Genomic DNA, 11,144 nt, shown 5'->3' with positions numbered 1-11,144 from the left:
GACGACACTAATTCAATTTTGATTCAATCAAAGCGTATAAAAAGTTCTTTTGTAGAAAATATGAACAACAGAAGTTAATAATTGTTCTATTTTTCTGTCACTGAAATAGTTAATTACAAATTAGCAAAAATTTTTCCGAAGTCAAACATGCAGCTCATATTGCTTTAATCGCTAAAACTCTCAAACTAAGACTAAATTCTGATACACACATTCCCCTAAACTCCGCCCACATTTATAAAGATAACCAATGAGAGAATACGAAATCAAATGTAACATCAAAAGAAAGAATGGTTGACATAAATTTCCACAGAATTCTCAGGACAGGAAATGCTCAAGCTTTTATCTCTACTCTAAACATATAACTCACAGTACCGTCATTGATACTGTGGGACGATTTGGGGAGAGATGTCAAATTTGATAAATACAACACAGATGCTGAAACATCAAAGTAAAAGTTAAATACACAAAATCACTCCTTGACAATATTGAGTTGAAGCTGTTGGAGATTATAAGATTTCCTTCCCACCCAACGGAATATGTTATATGATAAATTTTGTATTTCACTTACTAATTTATACCCAATACTTTTTCAAGTGTTTACAGAATATTGGAGATAGATTCAGTGAAGAGGTGGTATCGACGGCAAATAAAGACCCCCGGGCATTATTCCAGGGGGGTCATAAATTGTCTTTACAGCGGCAGTAGAGGGGTGTTGCAAAAAATGCGAGTATTTGGAATGGCAGCTGGTTGAACCGTAGTGTAAAGAGTCAAGTTTTTCGATTCTGGCCTCAAATAGCTCTAATTTGTCTCTGTCTGTCAGTCGTCTATAATACTTTTCTATTTGTTTACATGAAGACAAGGTAAATGGCACTAAACATGCGAGAGTTCGTTCATGAAGATTTGGCAGGTTGTATTCACCACTATAGTAATAAAATTTGAGTAGAAATTCCAAATCACTGATCATAGTCTTACTTTTTGCTTCTTTGAGGTCAATCTCTTTAAGCAGCCATGCTTCACAGGTTTTGAGAATAGAAATGGCTTGGTATTCATTTGCCAAAGGAAGTATATCTTCGATCACATCATCTACAAGTATTAAAAATACAGAATAAATAAATATAATTCTATGACCTTCATCGTGAGAAATCTGACAAGAATATTTATTAACATAATGCATTACCATAAAACTACCATGAGTGGACGAAAGACTGATTAACCGTTTTACATAAGTCTTAATACTTTACATATATAATTTTAAAATTTTGCATGTTTTGCATATTTTAATTCTAATATTAATTTTAAAATTAAAATTATACTTCTGTAAAATTACAATTTAATGAAGGTGTTGAAAAAAGACATAAATTCTCTTGTCGTACGTTCTAGCTAGATTGAATGACATCGCTTTTTTTAAACATGGAATTTATGGAGATAACGAATAGTTTTCAAGCTCAAAGGACCAATTAACAATACAAATACAAACACTACAATTAAGGAGCAACAGAGCAAACAAGAACCTCAGTAAATCACCAGAGGTGGGATCAGATCCAATGGAGGAGTGAGCATCCCCTGTCGACCTTCCTCATGATCCTTGTCATGATCGGATAATAATGGAAAAACCCAATAATAATTCCATGTGTAAATAATGACCAAACAATTCTATGAGAAACGTCAGTCTGCATTTGACCCCATGATAATTGTATTTGCAGACAAGGTCATTGTATCGACCATAGAACCTTAAAACGAAATGGTGACCTTAAGAGAGACTGGTGATATTTTTTTGTCCCCAACTTGTTTGTTAATAACTTTCTTCGTTTTAGAAATTGTTCATGAGTAGAGCAAGCTCGATCTTGCCTATCGAATCAACTGAGAGATGTAAACCGCGTATGCAGGTGATAAACGTATATATTGCATAAGATATAATTACAAAGAGAACATTTGAACTTGTAACACAAATATATTCTACAATTTTGAATGCTTTATTTTATTTCAGAACGCAATTAGAACTTGGATTGCATATATAATACAATGCATGTACATGATGTGTCTTGATTTCTTTGTTAAATAAATCATAATTCCAAAGTATCAAAACCCGATGTTTATAAAGAGGATAATTGGAAATGAAACATAAAAGTGTTAAGATAAAAAAAAAAATAAAACAATATAAAATACGACAAACAGAGCAAACACGGACCTCCAAAACATCGATGGGATCAGGTGCCATTGAGGAGTTAGCATCCCCTGCCGACCGGTCACGCCCGCAATGATAAATTGTATTTACTGACAAGGTCATTGTATCGACCATAGAACTTACGAAATGGTGACTTTAAACGAGTCTGCTGATACTCGCGTTTCATCAACTTGTTTGTCAATAATTCAACTCGTTTTAGATAGTGTTCATACGTAGAGCATGCTTTTGCGTATCGAATCAACTGAGATATATGAACTCCGTATGCAGGTGATGAAGGTGTATTGTTGCATTAGTAAGGGAAGTTGACAATAGAAAAGTTAAAGTCATCAGCTTTATCACAGAGCTTGCTATGCTATTATATTACCATGAATGTCTTTTCAAATATCCAAATATGAAACATATGTGTCAGACTCTATGGTATCTTGTATCTCAAGCTCACCAGACTATTGTATCGATATAGGAATGGAAATAACCATTATTAGTTGACAATACGTCGTTGATATATCTAAATGTCGAGTTGAGAGCTACAGCAAGTGTTTTAGATTCTTTTGACGCATAAGATTTTGAAGAAATTCTGATTCATATGAATTCAAAAAAGGTCTGATAATAACGGGGCGCAATTAGTACCCATGTGAAATCCAGTAGACTGGAAGACCTGGTCTCCAAAAACAACATAGATATTGTCGATCAGAAACTCATGCATCTTTTTGATGTCAACTTCGGAGTACTTGTGTGTATAATCAGAATTTTTTTTAACAAAATAATTTTGCAAATGACCATTTTCAAGGTAAGGTAATTTACGAGTAAATTCCATTTTTATTGACAAAACAGCTGTCAATGATATAAAAAAGCCTGGTTGTGTATAAAGTTGTAAAGTCGTCAGTTTTTAAGCTGTTGATTTTTGTAAAATCTTCAGATTTTTAATTGTCCAAAAGTTCCTTGGAATTCTTATTTGTCCACATCTGATTTACACCACTTCTTGAATATATTGTTGCACAGCATTCTTGAAGTTTCTCTGCACTACTGTTAATATCTTAGTGAGGAGTAAAGAAAGAGACTCGGTTGAACACTTAGTGGTACCCGCTATGTATATGATTTTGAAACATTTTTTCTTAGAAAAATTTTCTTCATTAAAAAGAAACTAATTTCAATTTCGAAATACCGGTATATACGAGTACAATATCGACTCAAACCCTGTAGACACATTCACAATTTAAATATTTTTCAAAGGACTTGTCGCCAGGCCAGTGGTTAAAGCGTCAACTCTATAAAGTCGTGGGGTTAGGACTTAATTACGTCGGGGACACGAATCCCACTGCTGGACGTGGAGGCCGGTCCTTCGGATGAGACGGTATAAACCGAGGTCCCGTGTCGCAGTAGGTGTTTGTAGCGTCGAATTGAATATGAGAGAAAAAATTCTCAAACGATACACGATATTTAATATTAACCAAACAAAGAATCAAAGGACGTCTGCATCCTTAATTTTGGTAAGGCTAGCTATATTGGTTTGGGTTCCTGTTTCTTTTTTGCAAGTGTGGTCTTTGATTCGCTTCTTTAACATCACTGAAAGAAAAACCTAGTGAATTTAACTAGTGTGTTTCGTAAAGCGTTGGTCGTGATTAGTAAACTTTCAGTTTACTGGTTAAGATAGTGAGTTGTGGAGCGGAGGTCGTATAGATACTTAGATACCTAGTGAAAGTTACTCATCAATTCTAAATTTACTAATCTTATCTAGTAAATATACCAATGTCTGGTAAAACTACTATTAAGGTAGTGATTGTATGGACAGTGAATCTACTAGTTTTCTTCGTGACATTAACTAGTTATTTTTTTACAGTGATGTATTTAATTGAGTAAATCTAGTTTTTAAAAAGAAAATGTATGGACACTTACATGTCCGGTAGTTTGAATAGTTAACCGACCATAGAAAACAATTCGCTGTTCCAATAGTGAATAGCAAATAATATTTTAAACTAGAAAGTCTGTTATTGTAAGCAATAGCGTATGTCGTCCCGAACTGGACAAGACTTTCATTTTTTTCATCAGTAATACAATACCCATTAGCTAAGCTTGGACAACCATCAACTCGTATCAGTCCTTTCGGTACTTTGATTTAAAAATCAGAGCTAAGCGCACGTGCACGCACGTGCATGCATATGCATGATGACCATACCTTCTTGTAGGAATCCATTACGTCTATCTATGTTATAAATCTCATCCTGTTTGGTTGAAAACCAAAGGAGTTACAGCCATTTAAAGTTTTAGTCAATCAGATTGCAGCGCACGTGAATGCACTCGTTTTCATGATTATTGTTATATATCATATTGTATGATATTCTAATGCATGACTTTATTTAAAATTTCAAAGTATATCGTCAAAAAACAAAAAAGATATAAAGATTTTTGTTTCAGACAATCAGAGCAAAGCGCACGTGTATGTACGTGAGTTCGTAGTAATTTGACAGTGTCATATTATCAACACTATTAATAAATCCTTATATAATATCCTTATATAATAAGTTTCAGAGCATTCCATCAAAAAGTGTTAAAGTTATAGCTATATTAAGTATATAAGTCATTTCACATGTTGCACGCGCCCGCACGTGCATGCGTATGCGTGCAAAATGACCTTCGTTCCGTACATCTACACAACATGCCTATTAACCCTAAAAAGGTTTGAGCTCAATTGGATGGACAGTTTCCTAGAACTAGAAGCTTGGACAACCATCAACTCGTATCAGTGCTTCCAGTACTTTAATTTAAAAATCAAAGTTAAAGATTTTTCACTTTTCCCCTGTTTCCATGGATACTATTGACAATTTCCAATTTTTAAATCCATTGAGCACAATTACAGATACTAATCATTACATCAATAAAATTTCATGACGAATGTTCAAGGGACCAGAGAGAACATTCGCGGACAAAATTCGTCGCTTTTTGCAGGTTTCCATGGCAACGGTAGCCATTTTAAAACTGAATGTCCAGACAACACAACTACAACCAGCGATCATCCTTTGAGGAAAGTTTAAGGAATATTGTCCCAGCCATCTCCGAGAAACAGCTTGTACAACAAAAACATGCATACAATCGCAATATGTCGTCCCCTTCTTCGTTCGGGACGACATAATTCTGAAACTCGATATCAGAAATTCATATTCTGATATGAATTCATCGATATATGACATTCGAATTCCTCGATAGAATTCCTCAAGGTAAAACATACCTTTTAAATCCAAGTATTCATTTGGGGACAAACACATTAGGAAGTTCTTGAATGGTTCGTACTTTTTTCCAGGTAATTCAATTTCAGTCGCATTTTTTTTTTTCTTTAAAATCCGAGAAAAACATGGACTTGAAAACCGGAGACGCTAAAGCTAGAACTGACTTAACGGTGTACAGCTTTCTTCCCTCTACAACAAGAGCAATATCCGTGACACCTGGTTCTTCGGGAAATTGATCAGTGGTTTCAATAGGAGGAATCCTGGCTTCAGCTGTTGAGTTTTCCATTTTGCGCATACAATGCAAAGGGGCTTTGAAAAAAATTGGTAATTTGGTTAAAACCGTGATAGTGTGACTGCACATCTGTTTATATTGTCTTATCAGGCAATTGTGTAGTGTCAAATGTCCTTATACTCTTTGACGAGTTTATAATAGCATTGTAATGTGTCTTAAAATCTTCTGAACTATTAAATAAAACTTTCTTGAATTCGGTGTTGTCAGAGTACAAATAAAGCAATAGTAGGATCTTAACGTTACACATACACAAGAAGGTATTTTAAATTACAAAAAAAATATATACTAAATTAATTTAAGGTAGTAAACAATAGATATGCCAAATTTTTTTCTCAAATTCAACTTTTTGGAAACTTTGAAATTTTTTTTAGGATGCAAAATATTTCATTATATATAATCTGTATTTGATTTGAAAGAAATTCAACCTCTATTTTTGTTTATAATACATAGTCTGAAATATGCCCTGTCGGACCCCTGTCAGAAGATTATGAAATCAGACATTGCACTTTATATTCAGAATGTGCATTTTTTTTTTTAAAAAAATACTGTTCAATCTACTGCATTTGTGTGATGCTTTTTATAAATACAACCTCTCTGTTACTTAATTCAGTAAATTATATTGATAATGGTGTATTCAAGTAAATATTGATTAGTAAGTGATAAGTATTTTTTTTCTGTTTACAAGCTAAGATGATAAGAGGAGAGGAGGTCGAAAAGATACTTAGATACAAAGTGAAAGTTACTTATAAATTCTGGATTTACTAATGTTATCTAGTAAACCTACCCAATATACCTAGCAAAACTACTTTTCAGGTAGTGATTACATGGACAGTAAACTTACTAGTCTTCTTAGTGATTTTCACTAGTCTTTTTTCAGTGTATAGCAGAAGCAAATAAATGCCTGTGTTACATTTAACGCCCACGTTGGGACCCAAATACTAAGTATTCTCTGAAGGTTAAGAGTGATTACCCACAAAACTTCAATCGTTCCATATGCCGTTGACACTCCAAATTAAGAACCCTGAGTCTCTACACTCTACGTTACAGAGTTCTGATTCTAAGGTATTTTTCTGCAGTTAGATTGATCTGCCCTTAGATCTAAATTCCAAAAATTAGAAAATTATAATATGTTACTCAATTTGTAATCAATTCAAGTATTCTTAACATTTTAAAAGGCCAGAATAAATAAACTGAACATGTTATTTACATGTATTTTCTCTACTGAAGTAATTAACAGTGATTTCTATTCACTGATACTCATCATACTGTGATGTCTTTGACTATTTTTCCTTGGGGTAAATGCCACGCACAATACATTGAAAATTAAATAGATAAGCTCAATATTAACTCCTTCATACAATATATTCTTTTTAATGTAAAAAAAATTAGAGGTACTGTGAGCGATGAGCTCACTAAATGATACCCCCCCCGCCTCCATATAGTTATAATTGCAAAGTCCATGTTTTGCTGTGGCCGGGAAACCCAAAATATGTGTCGGATCAAAAAGTTATATAATAGGAGGTGCACAATGGCAATATGTTATAAAGATTCTGTAAAAGTTTCATCAAATTTCATTCAGTGGTATGAGAGGAGTTGTGGATAAGAGATGGGTACCCCAAAGCGTAATAGACGGACGGAAAGACGGACAGAATTAACGATTAACGATTACTATTTACCCTCCCGCTTCTCAAGCGGGGGGAGGGGGGTGGTGGTATAAAAATTGCACTTGTGTAGAGAGGGTCCTTAAAGAGATGAGGACATTTCATTCTCTAGAGTGGACAAATGTGGTAACTAGTGTAAGATACACGGGATTCTTCGTACATGTACAATGCTTGTCAAGAGTTTCTGATACGTTGTTCATGATGAGAGTAGCGTATCAGAAACCCTTAGCCAGCGAAGATGGTGGGTTAACCATTTAGCTCAGTTGGTAGAGCACTGGACTAGCATTTTTTCAATCCCCAGCTGCAGGGGCAAATAATTGTATCTGTTACAATATATTGCTATATGAAAAAGTTTCGTTGCAAGGTTACCACAAACGTCTTTCTCTTAGTATATCCAAATAGATAACAGCTTGGTGTGCCAGTCTCTGTGGTATTTATCAGGGGTTCAAAATTCCTCAAGACCTGACTCGGCATTTAGAATTCGCCAAAGTCCTGGGACTTGGCTATGTTTCTTGTTTATTATACCCCCCGCTTGAAAAGCGGGAGGGTATATAGTGATCGGGATTTCCGTCCGTCCGTCCGTCTGTACGTCCGTCCGTCCGTCCGTCTGTTACGCTTTTTCTCTTATCCGCAACTCCTCTTATACTACTGAGTGAAATTGAATGAAACTTTCACAGAATCTTCATTACATATTGCCATTGTGCACCTCCTATTTTACTTTTTTATTCAACACGTATTTTAGGTTTCCCAGAGCAAAACATGGACATTGCCATTTTTTGTTTACCTATGACGTCACATAATAGAAGCTTCTGGATAACATTTGACGGGACGAGTTATTCCTCTTTACACATTACCGTAAAACAATATAAAGCAACACATCGACATTATGGGATGCGGGGGGTATTATTTAGTGAGCTCATTGCTCACAGTACCTCTAGTCTTTTTTTTAAGTTAAAAAAATGATCGTAAAGCTAAAAATAAAGCAAATTCTCAAATGTATTAAGTAAAAATGTGGGTTTGTGGGCGTTAAAATACCCATAAAACATTACGAACGTTTCGAAAATACAATCCGTCTTTTTATTTTCCGTTGCAGTTAGACTCTTGCTTTTACGCAATTCCTCATGTTTCCTCCTATATGACAAATGGCAATGAGTTTGTTAAATTTCGGTTTTACCTGGTTCATTCAGTAGTGAGTATTTGTAAAAGTTATTGTAATGTACCAATATATAACCTATCAGTCTGGTAGTGTATTGAAATACTTATGTTTGACTATATGACAGTTTATGGAGGAAAGATAAAACATATTAATACCAATCTGATTAAAATCAGATCCTTTGATCCGCTCACATAGATCGCTACCTACACAGGATCTGAAGAAACCCCATTCAGGGTCATCTCCTGGTGACCTTTCTAATAAAAATATTCATGAAAATTTTGACCAATCAGAGAGATCATACTTAAGCGACATTCGGGAAAACGAATATAGAAGTGAAAGTAGCTGCAGAGAAGATCTTATCGCTTCGTACAAAACAAAGAGCTAAAAAACAAGACAAAAGCAAGTACTTATTATATTACTGTACAGAAAAGACTTTGGTCCTTCTCTTGACAGGCTACAGGAACTAGGTCACGATTTTTCCATTCGTGTATCATCGGGCCTTTCCCCTTTGTAACTGAATTCCGAGATACTTTCCAAATCTCTAAAGTGAACATTTGATTGGATAATTCAAAGGTCACCAGGAGATGACCCTGAATGGGGTTTCTTCAGATCCTTGTGTAGCGATCTATGTGAGCGGATCAAAGGATCTGATTTTAATCAGATTGTATTAATACATATTTATTCATTCAATGCAACAAATGAAAATAAATTATAAGTAACATAAATTTAATGATGTATATGGAAGGGAATTACCGCCAAAAGTCTATGTATCTTGCTTTTATTCTTATTCTGACTACTTCTTTATGCTTTGTTATTATTGTAATTATATGTCACTTTATTTTTTTCATATTCGTCTTTCACTTTGACTTTTATCCTTCTTCATTTTGCCCTTACTTCTATGTTGCTTTATTCTTGTAAATTCATTTTACTTTCTTTTAAATTGATACAGTTTCTTAAATGATTATCTCTATTAAGAACGTGAATTCAATCACACAAAGATTGAAGCATATTCAATGAAGACCAATACAAGTTGTCAAAATTTAGTGCCGCATTATAACGCTAGGTGGCAGGGGTGTTCCTACGAGTGTTGGTAAAACTAGGTAAGCAAACCCGGGCCGGGGTTATTCGAGATTTTTCAATTTTCTGCCTTAATACTTTATCAATCGAACTTAGATTTTCAAATGATGTTTGTTATAAGTTCAGGTATGTACCCGATAATGCCATTCCCTCGGAATATGGTAATAATTCCCCTGGAAGAATGACTACATAATGAAGCTTCCTTCGGAAGACTATACAGTGAGACTTCCCCCCGGGGAAGTTTCAATATACATGTATAGCTAGTCTTCCGTGGGAAATCTCGCTGCATATAGCAATTCGTCCCCCTTCATAGCAACCCCTCCCTCGAATAGTTTTTTTTAATCGTAAAACAATGTTTATATACAAACGTTTTCAGTTTTTGAAGAAAAGTTATCGGTCCTATATGAATAAATGTTTAAATGGTATCATTTTAATAGGGTTAATAATTAAATAATTTAAACATTTATTTAAACATAGATAATCTTCACGAGTACAAATGGATAATGACTTCCTCCCCCCCCCCCTGGACGCAGCCCCCCCCCCCCCCCGGGTTGCAGTCGCCCGCGTGGCACTGTGGTTACGGCGTCTGCTCTAGAGTCACGAAACACAGTAGTAAGGAGTCGATCAAAACGTCGTGGTTCCGAATCATAGTCCCACTATGGGACGTGGAGTTCGGTCCTTCGGATGAGATCTAGACCGTATTATCCGAGGTCCCGTATCGCAGTAGGTGCTGGCTCGAAAAAAGATCCCTCACTGCTCAATGGCTATAAGTGCCGAGCATATAGGACAAATTTGCAGCTCTCCACCGACAAGAGGTGGCTTTTCCATTTGAGTTAAATATTCTCCAATTTAAAGGGACGTTATGCAATGTACAATCACACCCCCAAGTCTCAATATATATACTGACTTCCGTCTGTACGACCTCCTATGGGGTAAGTTTCAACGCATGCACGGATCTAGAGGGGGGTCGGGGGTCAGCACCCCCCCTCCCCCCCTGGAATTTACAAGGTTAAGAAATGTATATTCTAAAGCAAGAAAAAAATTACCTTGGACCCCCCCCCCCCCCGGTAAACATGAATATGTGTGAAATGGGAATGAAAAGTGAAGGAATTGAGGCAATAGAAGTCATAGACTACAACCCCCCACCCCACCCCCAACGAAATAGGATTTTCAAGTTTGGGCGAGTTTAGGTTTTTTGTTTGTTTGTTTGTTTTTTTTTTTTGCTTGTCAAGAAATGGGATTGGGTTTGTTTTTGACAGGGATGGACCCCCCCCCCCTAGAAAAAAATTTCTGGATCCGCGCCTGCACCGGTAGAGGAGAGGGTGGACACGAAACATTTTCCTAAACGTAACTGACTTTTTACTACTGGCAAAGTTCAGCGAAAGGCTTGTTGCCCCCATCCCTTACACTTTTTGTTGCAGCACTAATAGTCAGTTTATATTTTAAAAGTCATGTACTTAGTGAGTAATATTTGGTACTGAAAAAAGTTGACGAAATCCCCCCCCCCCCCCCTTCCCTTCACCACCAAATAGAATTTTCAAGTTTTAAGATT

The 11,144-nt window shown here is 35.7% G+C and overlaps 1 protein-coding gene across 1 annotated transcript; it reads right to left on the bottom strand.

The window, feature by feature from the left end:
- Positions 1-526: 526 nt before the first annotated feature.
- LOC134239567 (uncharacterized) lies at positions 527-5,471 on the bottom strand. The gene is made up of 2 exons (XM_062721732.1): positions 5,409-5,471; positions 527-1,083 (listed from the first exon to the last, which is right to left on the bottom strand). The coding sequence occupies exons 1-2, from the start codon at positions 5,443-5,445 to the stop codon at positions 620-622; spliced, it is 501 nt and encodes a 166-aa protein (XP_062577716.1). The 5' UTR covers positions 5,446-5,471; the 3' UTR covers positions 527-619.
- Positions 5,472-11,144: the final 5,673 nt, after the last annotated feature.

Source organism: Saccostrea cucullata, unplaced genomic scaffold (assembly GCF_032062105.1).
Source record: "Saccostrea cucullata isolate Sc308-1 unplaced genomic scaffold, CSIRO_AGI_Scuc_v1 ctg3140, whole genome shotgun sequence".
Classification (NCBI taxonomy): Eukaryota; Metazoa; Mollusca; class Bivalvia; order Ostreida; family Ostreidae; genus Saccostrea; species Saccostrea cuccullata.
Note: the sequence above shows the minus strand (reverse complement) of the source record. Positions and strands in the feature narration are given on the sequence as shown.

Excerpts from the sequence above, each read along its gene's own strand:
- LOC134239567 (XM_062721732.1), bottom strand. The coding sequence starts at position 5,445 with ATGTGTTTGTCCCCAAATGAATACTTGGATTTAAAAG. Across the intron at positions 1,084-5,408 it reads TGAATACTTGGATTTAAAAG|ATGATGTGATCGAAGATATA; the intron begins GTATGTTTTACC and ends TAATACTTGTAG.